General features: G+C 35.8%; 1 protein-coding gene across 1 annotated transcript in view; it reads left to right on the forward strand.

Annotated features, from left to right (window-relative positions):
* Nucleotides 1-17,255, forward strand: part of LOC133186895 (tudor domain-containing protein 7-like) — a 44,788-nt gene extending 27,533 nt beyond the window's left edge. Inside the window, exons 15-30 of the mRNA XM_061322280.1 lie at nt 61-104; nt 551-662; nt 784-894; nt 3,984-4,124; nt 5,515-5,605; nt 5,989-6,123; nt 6,264-6,367; nt 6,953-7,099; nt 7,308-7,406; nt 7,898-8,010; nt 12,083-12,363; nt 12,807-13,357; nt 13,659-13,739; nt 14,000-14,104; nt 15,740-15,857; nt 16,365-17,255. Coding sequence (XP_061178264.1) covers nt 61-104; nt 551-662; nt 784-894; nt 3,984-4,124; nt 5,515-5,605; nt 5,989-6,123; nt 6,264-6,367; nt 6,953-7,099; nt 7,308-7,406; nt 7,898-8,010; nt 12,083-12,363; nt 12,807-13,357; nt 13,659-13,739; nt 14,000-14,104; nt 15,740-15,857; nt 16,365-16,597 — 2,466 coding nt within the window. The 3' untranslated portion in view covers nt 16,598-17,255. The remainder of the gene's footprint in view (nt 1-60; nt 105-550; nt 663-783; nt 895-3,983; nt 4,125-5,514; nt 5,606-5,988; nt 6,124-6,263; nt 6,368-6,952; nt 7,100-7,307; nt 7,407-7,897; nt 8,011-12,082; nt 12,364-12,806; nt 13,358-13,658; nt 13,740-13,999; nt 14,105-15,739; nt 15,858-16,364) is intronic.
* Nucleotides 17,256-17,505: the final 250 nt, after the last annotated feature.

Consider the following 17,505-nt stretch of genomic DNA (forward strand, 5'->3'; position numbering starts at 1 on the left):
ATAAAAAACATGTTTTGCAGCTGTTGGTTTAGGTCTCAAGAAATGCTCTGTGTTTTATAGATCAAAGAGTTAAAAGTACCATCTGGAGAAAATTTACCTATTGGGTAAGTACTTTAAAGCTATCTATTGGATTATTATATACAGGTTAACTATCAGGTATGTACCTATACATGTATTTAAAAGTTACTTAATGATCAAAGCATATTCATGTACAAGTTACCTACATTTGGAAAGTACTTGTATATGTAAAGTTTAGATTAGTCTTGTGGTAATACTTAATGTTAGATTTGCTTTGTCTTTTTTATACATGAAATAGTAACACACACCTCGTCATAAACAGGATACTTAAGTGTTTTAAAACAGTTTCTTGTGTACAGCATTTCCTTTACAAGAATTTCCTCTGGTGTAAAGTAATTACAACAAACTTCATGATGTTTTTCTTTTTTTTTTTTGCATTTTGAAGAATACATCATGATCAGGACAATGTTTCAATGTACCTATGTACCTATATTTCCCGCCCCCTAAGTCACGTTTTGATTGATTTCTGCAGGGAGAAGGTGTCCGTTTACATGACCTATTTGGGAGATGATGGGAGTTTCTGTGTTCAGCATGAAGATAGTGCCATTTTTGATATTACAGAAATAATTGACATAGTAGCTAATGTAAGAACATCACACTCTCATATGATTAAATCCTTTTTTAAGATCCGATCTGTCATTTGAAAATGAAATTTAATTGTCTGAGAAAGAGAAATATATTTTTTAGGATTTTCTCTTTCTGCAGGGCCCTGTTCCTGAACTGGAGGATTTAGAGCCAGGGAGGTTTATTGCTGCTCTGTACAACACTGGGTCAGAAGAACTGTGGAGCAGGGCTGAGATACTCAGTAGGGAGGGGGTAAGAATCTATGAACAGGTTTATCGGTGCTCTGTACAACACAGGGACAGAGGAACTGTGGAGCAGGGCTGGGATACTCAGTAGGGAGGGGGTAAGAATCTATTAACAGAATTATTACTGCTGTATATAACACAGGGACAGGGAAACTGTGGAGCAGGGCTGAGATACTCAGTAGGGAGGGGGTAAGATTCTATTAACAGGTTTATTGCTGCTCTGTACAACACAGAGACAGAAGAACTGTGGAGCAGGGCTGAGATACTCAGTAGGGAGGGGGTAAGAATCTATTAACAGGTTTATTGCTGCTCTATATAACACAGGGACAGAAAAACTGTGGAGCAGGGCTGGGATACTCAGTAGGGAGGGGGTAAGAATCTATTAACAGGTTTATTGCTGCTCTGTACAACACAGGGACAGGGAAACTGTGGAGCAGGGCTGAGATACTCAGTAGGGAGGGGGTAAGAATCTATGAACAGATTTATCAGTGCTCTGTACAACACAGGGACAGAGGAACTGTGGAGCAGGGCTGAGATACTCAGTAGGGAGGGGGTAAGAATCTATGAACAGATTTATCGGTGCTCTGTACAACACAGGGACAGAGGAACTGTGGAGCAGGGCTGAGATACTCAGTAGGGAAGGGGTAAGAATCTACTAACATTAGGGGATTAAGAATGTCAGAGACTATGTTCATATTATCAAAAATATTTGGATGATGTTCCTAAGTTATTTACAAGTATAACAAGTACAATTTATATCTTTGGTATAACAGATTTAATGGAAACAAAATTTGCAAATGAAAATTTGAATACAACCTGTGAAAGATCAATATACAAAAATTTCAAACCACAGAAATTGTTGATGAGGATTGGTATTGTCTGTATGGTGTAAAATGTTTGTGAAGAAGTTTTCAATGGCTGTCAATATTATTCATTACACAGTCAGTTAGGGGCCTACTACAGAGTCATACAGGGTGTGAAATGGAAATCTGCAAAGCCTCACCCAATACGGATTTCCATTTCACATCCTGTATGACGCACGTCGCCCATTACGGATTTCCATTTCACACCCTGTATAACTCCATATTAGGTCTCTAACTGACTGTGTAACAAATTTATCCCACTGAAGACCTTCTTGAATATTGCAATAAAAAAATTTGAGCATATTATCAACATATCAAGTTTTAATCCAATAACAATCAACATAAAATATCAAAACAAGTAACAACAGATTTAACTAACAACATATGACTACAATCATGAACATGTAATTAAGGACTGCAGTAAACATTTAAAACTGCATAATACCTGTTTCATGTCTTATTTCTATTTATGTTGAAGTTGATTGAAAACTAACAATCATTAAAGATTGTAGTTTGAATTTACTTTGACTGCTTTGCATTGCTGTGTTTGAAACACTTGCACTTGTGTTTGGGAAAAAGTCACCAAACAAATCATTTAGACAAATTCCTTCAAGACACTTTGCATCCTCAAGGAGAGTGGGTTGATCTCCATCATTGTTAGCAGAGAGTGCATCTCCGAAATTGCTAGTGGAGGGTAAGGGAAGTTTGACTTCAGTATTGCTAGTGGAGGGTAAGGCAAGTTTGACTTCAGTATTGCTAGTGGAGGGTAAGGCAAGTTTGACTTCAGTATTGCTAGTGGAGGGTAAGGCAAGTTTGACTTCAGTATTGCTAGTGGAGGGTAAGGCAAGTTTGACTTCAGTATTGCTAGTGGATGATAAGGCAAGTTTGGCTTCAGTATTGCTTGTGGAGGGTAAGGCAAGTTTGGCTTCAGTATTGCTAATGGATGGTAAGACAAGTTTGGCTTCAGTATTGGTAGTGGAGGGTAAGACAAGTTAGGCTTCAGTATTTCTAGTGGATGATAAGGCAAGTTTCCCTTCAGTACATGTATTGCTAGTGGATGGTAAGGCAAATTTCCCCTTAGTATTGCTAGTGGATGATAAGGCAAGTTTCCCTATAATATTGCTAGTGGATGGTAAGGCAAATTTCCCTTCAGTGTTGCTAGTGGATGATAAGGCAAGTTTGGCTTCAGTATTGCTAGTGGAGGGCAAGACAAGTTAGACTTCAGTATTGCTAGTGGAGGGTTAGACAAGTTTGGCTTCAGTATTGCTAGTGGAGGGTAAGGCAAGTTTGACTTCAGTATTGCTAGTGGAGGGTAAGGCAAGTTTGGCTTCAGTATTGCTAGTGGAGGGTAAGGCAAGTTTGACTTCAGTATTGCTAGTGGAGGGTAAGGCAAGTTTGGCTTCAGTATTGCTAGTGGAGGGTAAGACAAGTTTGACTTCAGTATTGCTAGTGGAGGGTAAGACAAGTTTGACTTCAGTATTGCTAGTGGAGGGTAAGGCAAGTTTGACTTCAGTATTGCTAGTGGAGGGTAAGACAAGTTTGACTTCAGTATTGCTAGTGGAGGGTAAGGCAAGTTTGACTTCAGTATTGCTAGTGGAGGGTAAGGCAAGTTTGGCTTCAGTATTGCTAGTGGAGGGTAAGACAAGTTTGACTTCAGTATTCTAGTGGAGGGTAAGGCAAGTTTGACTTCAGTATTGCTAGTGGAGGGTAAGGCAAGTTTGACTTCAGTATTGCTAGTGGAGGGTAAGACAAGTTTGACTTCAGTATTGCTAGTGGAGGGTAAGGCAAGTTTGACTTAAGTATTGCTAATGTAGGGTAAGGCAGGTTGGTTTTGTACACTAGGCAGTAATGCTTCCGAGACGCTTTGACCCATCTTCATTTTCTCACCGTCATCAACTCTCTGATATACAGTTAGAGACTGGACAGATTTATTACCAGCAACAGCCATAATCTGAGATGGGCCATACATTCCTTAGGACAACATTGTGGCTCCAGTTGCCCGAATAGGATGATTTGTGTAAATTTTAGATGAATCACATTTCTTGCTGAGATCAGTGGGATAATAATCGTTAATCTGCAGTAGTATCAGTAAGATGGCAGATGTATATGCTCCTGATGTACCTTCCAATTCAGTGAATTTAACACTGGATTGAATTTCATTCACTAGCTAGATTTATTTGACACATTCAATCTAACATCAAGGAGTCAGATGATTTATAATCCTGTTTTGCAGACAACAGTTGATGTCGTATTCATTGACTACGGAAACAGAGCCACCTGTAACCAGAACGTCACCAGATTTCTGACAGAGGAGCTGGCACGGTATCCCATACAAATGATCTTCTGTTATCTCTATGGAGTGGCCCCTTTAGAGGTGGGACATCCTTATAGTTGTCTCTAGAGCAGATTAAGGTGAACAATGATGCAGAAGTATACAATTAACAAGATTTGGTGTCTTTTTTAGCTCACCTGAGCCAAAGGCTCAAGTGAGCTTTTCTGATCAAAATTTGTCCGTTGCCCTTGTCGTTGTTGTTGTAAACTTTTCACATTTTCATCTTCTTCTCAAGAACCACTGGGCCAATTTCAACCAAACTTGCCATAAAGTATCCTTAGGTGAAAGGGATTCAGGTTTGTTCAAATGAAGGACCATGCCCTCTTTCAAGGGGAGATAATTTAGGAATTAGTGAAAAAGTAATGGCATCTTTTAAAAATCTTCTTTTCAAGAACCACTTGGCCAGGAAAGATGAAACTCATAGTGAAGTATCCTCAGGTGGTGTAGATTCAAGTTTGTTCAAATCATGACCCCCAGGGGTCGGGTGGGGCCACAATGGGCGATCAAAGTTTTACATAGGAATATATAGGAAAAATCTTAAAAAATCTTCTTCTCAAGAACAGCAAAGCAATGATTGGTCATATTTACATGGAAGCGTCCTCAGGTAGTGGTCATTCAAATTTGTTCAAATCATGACCCCCGGGAGTCGGGTGGGGCCACAATGGGCGATCAAAGTTTTACATAGGAATATATAGGAAAAATCTTAAAATATCTTCTTCTCAAGAACAGCAAAGCCATGATTGGTCATATTTACATGGAAGCATCCTCAGGTAGTGTAGATTCAAATTTTTTCAACTCATGACCCCTGGGGGTCGGGTGGGGCCACAATGGGCGATCAAAGTTTTACATAGGAATATATAGGAAAAATCTTAAAAAATCTTCTTCTCAAGAACAGCAAAGCCATGATTGATCACATTTATATGGTAGCATCCTCAGGTAGTGTAGATTCAAATTGTTCAAATCATGACCCCCGGGGGTCGGGTGGGGCCACAATGGGCGATCAAAGTTTTACATTAGGAATATATAGGAAAAATCTTAAAAAATCTTCTTCTCAAGAACAGCAAAGCCATGATTGGTCATATTTACATGGAAGCATCCTCAGGTAGTGTAGATTCAAATTTGTTCAATTCATGACCCCCGGGGGTCGGGTGGGGCCACAATGGGCGATCAAAGTTTTACATAGAAATATATAGGAAAAATCTTAAAAAATCTTCTTCTCAAGAACAGCAAAGCCATGATTGGTCATATTTACATGGAAGCATCCTCAGATTGTGTTGATTCAAATTTGTTCAATTCATGACACCCCCCACCCCCGAACCACTTTTATATTTAAAATTTTCAACCTTTCAAGACTGAACTGATTTCTGCTTTTTCCTAGCCATAGTGCTCAGGTGAGCGATGTGGCCCCTGGGCCTCTTGTTTTTTTTGCCAGGGTGAAGAGGGCTGGTCTAAAAATTTTAAAGAGAAGTTTGCAGAGATGGTCACAGATCAGAAGCTGACTGCCACTACGAGAGAAATTTTAAGTAAGTCCATGAAATGTTTTGTCCTCTACAGTTTTAAATTTCTGTTGTATAACAGGAATCAGTCAAGGTCACAAGTGAAAAAATTGCTATCAATACCATGTATAGTTGAACGTTGATATCTAGAACAAGGGTATCTCAAAAACCTGGGATATACCAAAGTTATTTGGCAGTCTCAACCACTTTTTTTTTAATGTTTAATTTTTTATCCCTATTATCTGCAGATATCTCGAAGATTAATCTTAGTCCCCTTGAGTTCAAAATAATGTGGTTTGACTGTATTTTCTCTACATTACTATATAGTTAAGGTTGTCATTTTTGTCTGGTCACCATTTATATATCAGTACAATTCCATTTATTAACATTCCTTTTCATGAACTTCTCAGGTGATGGTACACATACTGTTGACCTCTTCCTTTCTGATGCCACGACGAGTATCAATGACAGATTAGTCTCTGAAGGCATACTCAGAAAGTTAACAGAGGAGGAGCAGGAAGAGGCTTCACTCATTGGTGAACCAGGTAGGTCATTGTGATTAAGGGTCAAAAGGTCAAGGTCAGTAAGTCGGTAATTCTACTGCAGAAAGTCCACAATATCAATTGAAGTAAGTCCACATGCACTTTCTCTAACATGATGAGTATTTTGAGTCTTTTTTTTCCAGAGGAGTTGGAGTTACCTTCAGATAATCAATGGGATGTCTATGTATCCTATATCCTCACCAGTACAACCTCAGTCATGATCAGACTAGTGGGGGAAAACTACTCAGTAAGTCCACACTAAAAACAAAGAAAGTGTACAGTAAAACATTATGAAGTGCCAGGGACGGATGATTTTTGCTTCATTATAAGCATAATTGTTATATTCATCAGGTTCACAATATATTTTAAATTCATGGGGAATGAAAATCACTTTGCTGTAAGCATCAGTTCATTATAATTGTGTTTGCTATAAGTCTGTTTTACTGTGTAATTTAATTCAATAACTTGTTCATTGATAAACGTTAGAAGTTTATTTTTCAACACAAAAGATGACATAACCAGGTCATAGGTCATTTGTACAAGTTCAAGGTCACTTGCAGAAAAAAAGTGTTTCCACTCCTGGTCATATCTTGTAATGGAGAAATATTGAAAACTCATGCATGGATTCTTGTGACATAAAAGATCCAAAGGTCATTTGAGCAAGGTCAAGGTCACTGGCAGAAAAAAAGTAAAAATTGTACACAGTCCATAAGTTTGTAAGAGAGAACATTATCATTATGTGCATTTGCTTTTAAGTTCCTATTCAAAAACCTACAAAGATTGCACCTATCTCTGTCCTTTGTCCTTTTATTTTAAGCTGATTGTGTTGTAGGACAAACTGGAGGACCTAGAGAGGAAGCTGGAGGAAGCTTTCCACTCCGCTCCTGAGGATGTGGAAATTAATGAGGGACAGGTGTGTGTGGCATACCTGGACGAGTTGTTCCATCGTGTCAGGGTCATCAAGAAGGAGGATAAAAAGGTAGAGGACTTCATACACTCCTATCTTGTCTTCTCTCTGGTGATAAAAGTCTCACTGTGCCTTCACATCTCTATTGATTCTTTTGTATTGGTTTATCAAACTCAAATTAAACAAACAAAACATAGAGAGTTGTAATGTTTAAAATGACCACATTTCTCTATTGATTTTATTTTTATTTTTTTGATAATATATATTTTGTCTGTGGTAGTATGAGTGTTACTTTTTGGATCATGGTGATGTAGATGGATTGATTCCAGACCAACTCCGAATTCTGGATCCAAACATCAACAAACTTCTCCCCTACCAGGTATTTTTGCAGGCACCCTTCTACTTAGTATTACAGCTAGTGGAGTGAGATGTTGGAAGAAAAAATAGTGGAATTTTTACTGCAGAATCAATTCACTTGAGAGTTAAAATTGTATCAATAATCTCTGATGAGACTTATAATAAAGTGGTTCCAATTAAAACAGTCTGAAGAAAATAGGTGATGTATTTTCATTTTCTGTAAAAAGTATAAAAGAAAATCATTGTTGGCATAATGAGTGGAGCAGCATGCCAAAAGAATTTCAGAAGAGCTTCTTTGAATTCAGATAGGGACTCTGTCCTCCTAAGCTATTTAAAAATTCTGATGTAAATCAAACACTTTACATTTGCTTGACCTCTTGATCTTTGACTAGTAGAAATTCAAAGAAGGCTTTCTGATTATTTCATGATGATAAAAATCTGAGATTAAGATTGCTTTCCATTCCCTACTTTTTTTTAGTGATTATGCAGTAAATTTGTGTATTTTTATTATAGGCCTTTGAGGTCTCTTTAGATGGTTTAGAAGCCTATGCAGGAAATGTAACTGCTCCAGAGAAATTATGTGACATGGCACTAGGTAAAACTCTGGTGGCAGAGGTCACAGCCAGGTAAGATAGATTGCCAGTGTACCTGTAAAATAAAATGACTGGTAAGATAAATTGCTAGTGTACCTGTAAAATTAGTAAAAAGCCTGGTAAAATAGATTGCTAGAGTACCTGTAAAATTAGTAAAAAGACTGGTAAAATAGATTGCTAGTCAGAGTACCTGTAAAATTAGTAAAAAGCCAGGTAAAATAGATTGCTAGTGTACCTGTAAAATTAGTAAAAAGCCTGGTAAGATAAATTGCTAGTGTACCTGTAAAATTAGTAAAAAAGAATGGTAAAATAGATTGCTAGAGTACCTGTAAAATTAGCAAAAAGAGTGGTAAAATAGATTGCTAGTGTACCTGTAAAATTAGTAAAAAGAATGGTAAGATAGATTGCTAGAGTACCTGTAAAATTAGCAAAAAGAGTGGTAAAATAGATTGCTAGTGTACCTGTAAAATTAGTAAAAAGCCAGGTAAGATAGATTGCTAGAGTACCTGTAAAATTAGTTAAAAGAGTGGTAAAATAGATTGCTAGTGTACCTGTAAAATAAGTAAAAAGAATGGTAAAATAGATTGCTAGTGTACCTGTAAAATTAGTAAAAAGCCAGGTGAGATAAATTGCTAGAGTACCTGTAAAATTAGTAACAAGCCAGGTAAGATATATTGCTAGAGTACCTGTAAAATTAGTAAAAAGCCAGGTAAGATAGATTGCTAGAGTACCTGTAAAATTAGTAAAAAGAGTGGTAAAATAGATTGCTAGTGTACCTGTTAAATTAGTAAAAAGCCAGGTGAGATAAATTGCTAGAGTACTTGTAAAATTAGTAACAAGCCAGGTAAGATATATTGCTAGAGTACCTGTAAAAGGACGAGGTATGGTAACGGCCAAATAGGCCCCTTATTTGATGTAAAAATCAGAGTGCAGTTAAAATTGTGATAGTTCGTAGTTAAGAACTCAAAACGATGCTTGTTTTAAAACAAGCACTAATTTTGATTCAAAACTTACACAGAGGCCACAAGAGGGTGCAGAAGTAGGACATTTTCCTGAATTTCCTCAATTCTGTTGGAAATTTGTCAAATTTGAAATACTTTTCACTTTGGGAAACATAGAGCACAAGCTTGCCTATCTGAGATTTTTATACATAAGATGAATCTGAAACTAGTGTATGAAATATATAAATCTGGTAGATAGGCAAGCTTGTACTCTATGTTTTCTGAAACAAAATGTGGTGTAAAATCGATGGAAATTCACATAAAAATGAGAAAATTCAGAAATTGACATATTTTCTGACCTTCCTGTGACCTCTGTGTATCCCATAATTTGGAACCAATACTCATTTAAAGATAGGGGTGACAACAGGTTTTTATTGATAAACTGTGGCATCATTCTAAAAGACACCCTAAACCAGGGGCCAAAAGGGGGTCTTAGCCTATCTTGTCCTTTGTAAAAAGACTGGTAAGATAGATTGCTAGAGTACCTGTAAAATTAGTAAAAAGCCAGGTAAAATAGATTGCTAGTGTACCTGTAAAATTAGTAAAAAGCCAGGTAAGATAGATTGCTAGAGTACCTGTAAAATTAGTAAAAAAGAATGGTAAGATAGATTGCTAGTGTACCTGTAAAATTAGTAAAAAGCCAGGTAAAATAGATTGCTAGTGTACCTGTAAAATTAGTAAAAAGCCAGGTAAGATAGATTGCTAGAGTACCTGTAAAATTAGTAAAAAGAATGGTAAGACAGATTGCTAGAGTACCTGTAAAATTAGTAAAAAGCCAGGTAAGATTGATTGCTAGTGTACCTGTAAAATTAGTAAAAAGCCAGGTAAAATAGATTGCTAGTGTACCTGTAAAATTAGTAAAAAGCCAGGTAAGATAGATTGCTAGAGTACCTGTAAAATTAGTAAAAAGCCAGGTAAAATAGATTGCTGCAAAATTAGTAAAAAGCCTGGTAAGTAAAAAGCCAGATAAGATGGTTAGCTGGTGTACTGTAAAATTAGTTAAGAAGATCAGATTATTTTTATCAAATATAAATATACTGTACATGAATTTCCTCAAGTTTTGTGATCAGTAAAAAGAAGATGTTGCACTTCTATGGGTGACTTGTGGACCAATCATGCAACCCTTTTATACAGCTTTATTCATAAGCAAATGATTTACATATGTGTAAATATAGCATATATCACTATAAATCCACTTAAATAATATATGCAAAAAAAAACTCCTGTAAGCATATTTGCACCTAGTCAGAGACAGGTGCAAAACTCTTTTCTCATATGCAAAAGAAAATACTGTGTGCTAAATTGTTCAACTGCGGTGTTTCTTGATGGAGAAAGCTTTCAGTATAAGCTTTCTACTGATGAAAAGATCAGTCTTATTCTTAATTCTAAAATTCTTCAACAGTAGTTCATCTTTTAATTATACCCCACGCAACAAGTTGCGGGGGGTATAATGTTTTTGACCCATCCGTCAGTCCTGTTTTTTTGTCAGCGCAACTCCTCATAAACTGCTGCACAGAATTTCGTCAAACTTTGCAGATATTTGGGACACAATGTGTAGATGTGCATATTAGCAGAAAATTCCGATTCCTTTATTTTTTCTGGGAATTTCGGCACTTTTCAACTTAGATTTTTGGCCATATCTTGAATATAGAGACGAACAGTTTGTCAGCGCAACTCCTCTTAAACTGCTGCACAGAATTTGGTCAAACTTTGCAGATATTTAGTTCACAGTGTGTAGATGTGCATATTACCAGGAAATTCTGATTCCTTTATTTTTCTGGGAATTTCGGCACTTTTCAACTTAGATTTTTGGCCATATCTTGAATATAGAGATGAATAGTTTGTCAGTGCAACTCCTCTTAAACCGCTGTGCAGAATTTGGTCAAACTTTGCAGATATTTAGTTCACAGTGTGTAGATGTGCATATTACCAGGAAATTCCGATTCCCTTATTTTTCTGGGTATTTTGGCACTTTTCAACTTAGATTTTTAGCCATATCTTGAATATAGAGATGAACAGTTTGTCAGTGCAACTCCTCTTAAACCGCTGCACAGAATTTGGTCAAACTTTGCAGATATTTAGTACACAGTATGTAGATGTGCATATTACTAGGAATTTTTGATTCCTTTATTATTGCCATAAGAGTTTTGCCTATTATTGAAGAAACTTTCTAGCTAGGTAATAAGGAAATCCACTGGAATCAGCTTTTGTAATGAAATTTTATGTGAAATATTTTATGACCTTAAAAGACCCCTATTGATTTTGAGATCAAATTATTAATAATTTAACACACACACAAAATCTTGGATAGTTCCCCCCCCCCCCCCCCCCCCCCCCCAAATTGGTGCTTTGCCTTAAATAATTTCATAAGTACAGTATATAAACAAATTCATATGACTACATCATAATTTTGTTTCCATCAATTATTTAAATGTGTAAATTATCATGTGTTGGACATGGACTTACACTCATTAACAAATCGAAATCATTGAGGAATTTAAATAACAGTTTGTCAGCATAACCTCCTGCACTGAATTTCCTGAAATTTTGTAGGTATTTCAGACATAATGTATAGATTTGTATATTACCAAGAAATTTTGATTCCATTATTTATCTAGAAACTTCAGCCCAATTAAATTTGTAACATACAAAGATTTGAATGGCCTTGTATGCAAGAAGTTTTGAGGTGATGATTTTTTGCAAGTAATGCCCCCTTTTTAATTTGGGGGAGCGTGGGATATGTGAGCTTGCTCACTTTTTCTTTCATTCTGTAAAAACCATCATCTCAAACTTGATAGTGGGTTTCTTTTAATTTAACATTCAATAAAGTATCATAATGTAATTCCAGTGCCTTACAATGTACATATGAAAGGATTCACTTTCTCCAGTTTGTGGCCAGTTTTAAGAAAATCATGATAAAAAAAAATAAAATTGTAGATTACAAAAGCATTTATTCACAGTACATAAAGTCAAAGGAGACACGCAGTAAATTTAAGTCTGCACACAGGAGCAAATATTATGAGAAAATTTCTCGTATATGCATGTATGTCTTTTTGATTTGTTATACATAGGAAATACAAGTAGGGTAGATTTTTTCTTTACAGAGATGGAATTTTTTCTGTTGTATTATATGACACGCAAGGCGACACAGACGTAAACATTAACCAAGAAATCCTAAAAGCTGTACAGCTTGAAGCGGAGACATCACTGCTTGCTGCTGCCGGAAGTAACCCCCAGTCCACTGAGTCGTCCCCCCTTCCACAGCGTAGAACCACTGAATTATCAACCCAGCCAAACACAAGTCCCCAATCTCTCTCTCCTAAAAGACAACCTCAGAACTCAGTGACAAGTAATACTCAATCAACATCTGTACAAGTTCCCAAAGGTAAGATTTGCTTCAAGTGGAATTGCATTTTAGTTGTGATATAGTGTTATCTTTTCCCTTGGAATATACCCAACACTTGTCTTTGTGCTACTGTAGATTCCCAAATAATTTTGTGTGAAGGACCACTCGCGAAATAAAATTACTCGCTTTTATTTTCATGATGCTGAAATCCATGTAAAATCTATAGATCAAACGTCTACATGTGTGTACTTGCGAATTATTGTTCTCGTGATTTGACATCTAAGGGCCATTATGCAACATAAAGTAATCGTGTAAAATAAGGAATGTACAGTATTTAAAAGACTAGTTATTAAAGAACTGGAAAAAAGTTCACTCAAATGTTTTAATTGCCAAAGGTTTACAGATTTATCTAAAGGCTTTTAGCCCTATATGTATTGAATTATGTTTTCCTATTTTTTCAACTACGTATTGATTTGATGCAGAGTCTGAGCCTCTAAAGAAGAATTCAAGAGACGGAAAGGAAGGAGGAACAGATTCCTGGGAAACAGAGAGCGGTGAGGGATCCTGGGAAACAGAAGAGGAGGAGGTGCTAGAGGGAGCGGTGTCCAGCAAAAGAAAACCCGTGTCATCTGGTGCGGTACCGAAATCCACACAAAATAAAACCTCAGACAGAAAAAAATTACATAATGTGATAGAAAAGAGTGGGGAAAAAATCCAGATTAGTGGTCCGGTGAAAGAAATGACTCAAGGATTATCTAGTCTAACCACACAAGATACTGTGATATCAGACTCTCCTTTGGCTTCAGAGGCTTCAGCTCAGGACCAGGGGACACAGAATCTCTACACATGGAGAAGTTCAGGGAAGCCTCCAGAAAAAGTGTCATTTAATCATCCATATGAAAATGATGAAATCGCCTTAATGCATACCGAAGTTTATAATACACGCCCAGTGCCAAAGACTTTTGTGACTCCACCAAAGGGGGAATACCTTGACATCCATATAATAAATATATTCGATCCAACAAACTTTGTGGTAAGTGATGCCATGCATTTTTAGCCACGAGGAAGTTGGACAGGTGTTTATTTTAACATCCAAAATAATTTGATACTCTATTCAAATAAAGCAGATCTTAGGAAAAAGTATAATCTTAAAAAAAACTTCTATCCATAAATATATATGGTTATGTTTTGAAACGCTGTGATTAAGACCCCCCCCCCCCCCCCCCCCCCAAAAAAAGTTCACAAATCAACAAAATTTAATTGGCACAAAAAGTTTCTGCTGTTGCAGTATTCAATTTTCTTTTTAATTTCATCTTTGAAATTATTTTTGACAGTGCATACCTTTCCAACATATGACAGAGTCAGAAAAACTGCTGAATGAAATGTTAGAATATTTCAATTCCCAAAAAAGTCTGGTAAGTACTTCACTTTTTTTGTTTTTGTATTTAAATAGAAAGCACATATTTAATAAGGCTGCTCATTTTTTATACATTTTATGTCATTTCTTTTTGAAAATGATTGAGCGAGAGCCTTTTTAGCTCTTCTAAGTGAAGGCTTTGAAAGCGATTTCTGTGATGTGCTGATTTGTTGAAACATGGCTGATAATCAAGAAACTCTTGGTCAATATTTATTGTCATATAATTTTACATATATACTCAGTAAATTGATTTGACAGACTTTAAAGGATTCAGACTTGGTGGAAGGACAGATGTATGCTGGAAATAAAGATGATATGTGGTATCGGGTTGTAGTCAAAAACAAGATCACCTCCAGAAACCTTGTGAGTATAGTGAATAAGAAATGTACCACCTCTACATATTGTCTGGGTAAAAATTCTCTAAAGACTAGAGTAAAAATCTAGACCAATGAATGTACATATAGTGTATTTCAAAATGGTTATAACACAGACGTGATACCAATTCCCCCCCCCCCCCCCCCCCCCCCCCCAATTTGTTGTATGAACTTGGAAGGAAGGGGTCCTGTCTTTATGTACCTGAAAAATCTGTTTCTTTACCTTTGACCCAGTTTTGAATTCACGCACAGAAAATGATAACAATGGGGGGCAGTAATTCCCCTGTATACAGTAGTTATCCATTGCACTGTTTGAACCAAACCTTTGAATTTTGCATGGGAAGTTTTTATATCCTTACTGGTTTTTCTGTATGGTTTATATATTTCTTGTTAATAAATTACCCATGTATATGACTTTTCCTCTTCCTAGCTGTAATATTTATGACAATTTAAAATTTGCCCATGTATATGACTTTTCCTCTTCCTGGCTGTAATATTTATGACAATTTAAAATTTGCTTTTTATAAAGTCTGCTAGACTCTTTAAATGTCAGTCCTTAATTATGTGTAAATGAATTCTGTTACTCACTGTACTTTTTTGCTGAATCAACTTTTTTATATATTAACAAAAATTTAAGGACATTATTGAATAAACCAGACCTCCCCCCCCAAACACAGTTATATATGAACTGTATTAGTTGGATTTGTCACATTATTCTTTTATTTAGTCTCTAAAGAAAAGAAAATGAGTTTCCCTCATTAAAATTGATAAGAAATAATTCTCGTAAAAAAAGTCTGCAAATTTTTCCTTTTATTAAATTTTTTATTCACAAAATGAGTCGGATTAGGTGGCAGGCACAGTTTATTTTAACCCTCTGCTCAAGTCTGCAATAAAAAATAAACACAGTCTGATCCAATCTATTTAGCCCTCTGCTCAAGTCTGCAATAAACTTAAACACAGTCTAACACAGTGTATTTAACCCTCTGCTCAAGTCTGCAATAAACATCAACACAGTCTAAACACAGCTTATTTTAGCCCTCTGCTCAAGTCTGCAATAAAAATAAACACAGTCTGACACAGTCTATTTTAACCCTCTGCTCAAGTGTGCAATAAACATAAACACAATCTGACACAGGCTATTTTAACCCTCTGCTCAAGTCTGCAATAAACATCAACACAGTCTGACACAGGCTATTTTAATCCTCTGCTCAAGTCTGCAATAAACATCAACACAGTCTAACACAGCTTATTTTAGCCCTCTGCTCAAGTGTGCAATAAACATAAACACAATCTGACACAGTATATTTTAGCCCTTCTGCTCAAGTCTGCAATAAACATCAACACAGTCTAACACAGCTTATTTTAGCCCTCTGCTCAAGTCTGCAATAAAGATAAACACAATCTGAGGCAGATGAACTCTCTGATTCTTAGGTGTCCAGTAATGAAATTTTTTTATGATAATCAGGAGAATTATGTAGTGAAAAATTAATTTTCTTTCTCTGGTGTGTCATGTTGTTAGTGTGAAACGTCTCACGCATGAGTTATCTACCTTGAATTTAGTATTTATTTATATGTGCAGTATTGTATTATAAAATACCTGTGATGAATTTCTCTGATTTTACAGGCTTCGGTGTACCTGTGTGACTGGGGAGAGTTTACCATTATGAGTGTAGAGGCAATAAAACCTCTTCCTTACTGCTTCACCAAACTCCCACAACTGGCATTCAAAGGAAAACTTTACGGCAAGTTATTTTTATGAAGTTGTGTGTTTTATATTTAGCTCACCTTGGATGGCTTGCTTCATCTGTACAAATATAACAAGGAAGAATTAATGCAGTAAGGAGCAGTGCCAAGATGAATTTATTCTCCATGTAAAACTAATGATTAACTGGTGTCAGAAAGTATTTATGAATAGATGAATATACATGACTTTAAAATGAATGGTCAGGATATTGTAGATCACCAAATTTATTTTCACGAGTTTCTTGGTATTTATAAACGAGAAAAATTTATAGGCAGGTTATTATTGTGTGTTATCTCTAATACAAAATTACAGAAATACAACCAGAAAATGAAGTTTTCATGAGCTGACAGTCATGCCTAAACATGCAAAAGTTCTCTCGAATAAAAAGTGATTATTAAACATAGCTGAATTCATATAAAAATAAACAAAAAAGGTAAATACAAATATTTAAAGTTAACATCTCCAAAGCATCTCAGTTTATTCTTATGATGTACTCTATTTTCAGGGGTGAAGCCAGCAAAAGACTCTCACATGTGGAGTGAAGCTGCAAAGTATAAATTTATCCAGATGGCTCACAACCGCAGCCTTGTGGCTCTGATTTGTGGGAAGGAGGAGGTGGGGGGACAAGAGCTGGTGTCAATGAGGCTGATGGACACATCAGATCCAGATAAGGATGTCTGTCTGGATGAAGTACTCCTAGAGATGGGGGTGGCAGAAAAAGTCCGGTTTACTTCATAATCTACAGAACTGGTCTTGGAATAGAGCAGTTCAATTACTGATGGAATTGAGCAGATACTATCAGTGTTTAACCCTGTATTTTACATTAAAATGAGTTTTATACTGTGTAAAAGTTATATAATATTGTGTCTATAGCAAAATATCCAATTTTCTTTAAATTTAATGAAAACATGTAGAATAGTATCAAAACACTGGACTTTATGCATTTGTATGCCATTTATTTTACAAGCACCGTTTATGTTTTAAATTGAAGGAACTTTGATCCCAAGCAAGATTGAAATTGTAGGTACACATACCACTTATATTAATGGTGTGTGTATAAGTTACCAAATATAATACTGTATACAGAGGAGGCTAAAAGCTTAGCTTTTAACACATTACTGAGGAATACTTCAGACTTTTGCAGTAAAGTTTTATATTTAAAGAGAAAACTGCTTTTGAAGTCATTTTAAAAATGAGTGTTTAGATATTAATACTTTGTATTGTTTGATGTTGAAACATAATATGTATAGAAATTTGGCAACTACATATACATAAGATTAATTGTCACTAAAAGTGCAGTTGCTTGAACAGTTTTTTCATCTGGGACTGCAGCATGACTTATTTCTTTTGCTATACTGTTGCAAATTTGTTGATGAATTAAATTTTAAAACTTTAATGATTTAATGGTTCTCTGTATATTCAGTAATTATTTTCAGACTGAAATGACTTTTTTTCATAGATGAAGAAAAAATTTCTGAATGAAAATGCAGAGAAATATACAGTCATGTATATTAACTCTTTCAGTATTAGTTTAACAAAGTCTGCAAGACTCATCTCTCTGTCAGTGAAAGATAAAGTATTTCCTGTATAATTGAGAGTTTGTTGAAAAAATAAATCTTGTAAATTCCTTATTTTTAGCCTGTGTA

Source organism: Saccostrea echinata, unplaced genomic scaffold (genome assembly GCF_033153115.1).
Source record: "Saccostrea echinata isolate AGI-Se365-2 ecotype Australia unplaced genomic scaffold, CSIRO_AGI_Sech_v1 ptg000014l, whole genome shotgun sequence".
NCBI classification, from domain to species: domain Eukaryota; kingdom Metazoa; phylum Mollusca; class Bivalvia; order Ostreida; family Ostreidae; genus Saccostrea; species Saccostrea echinata.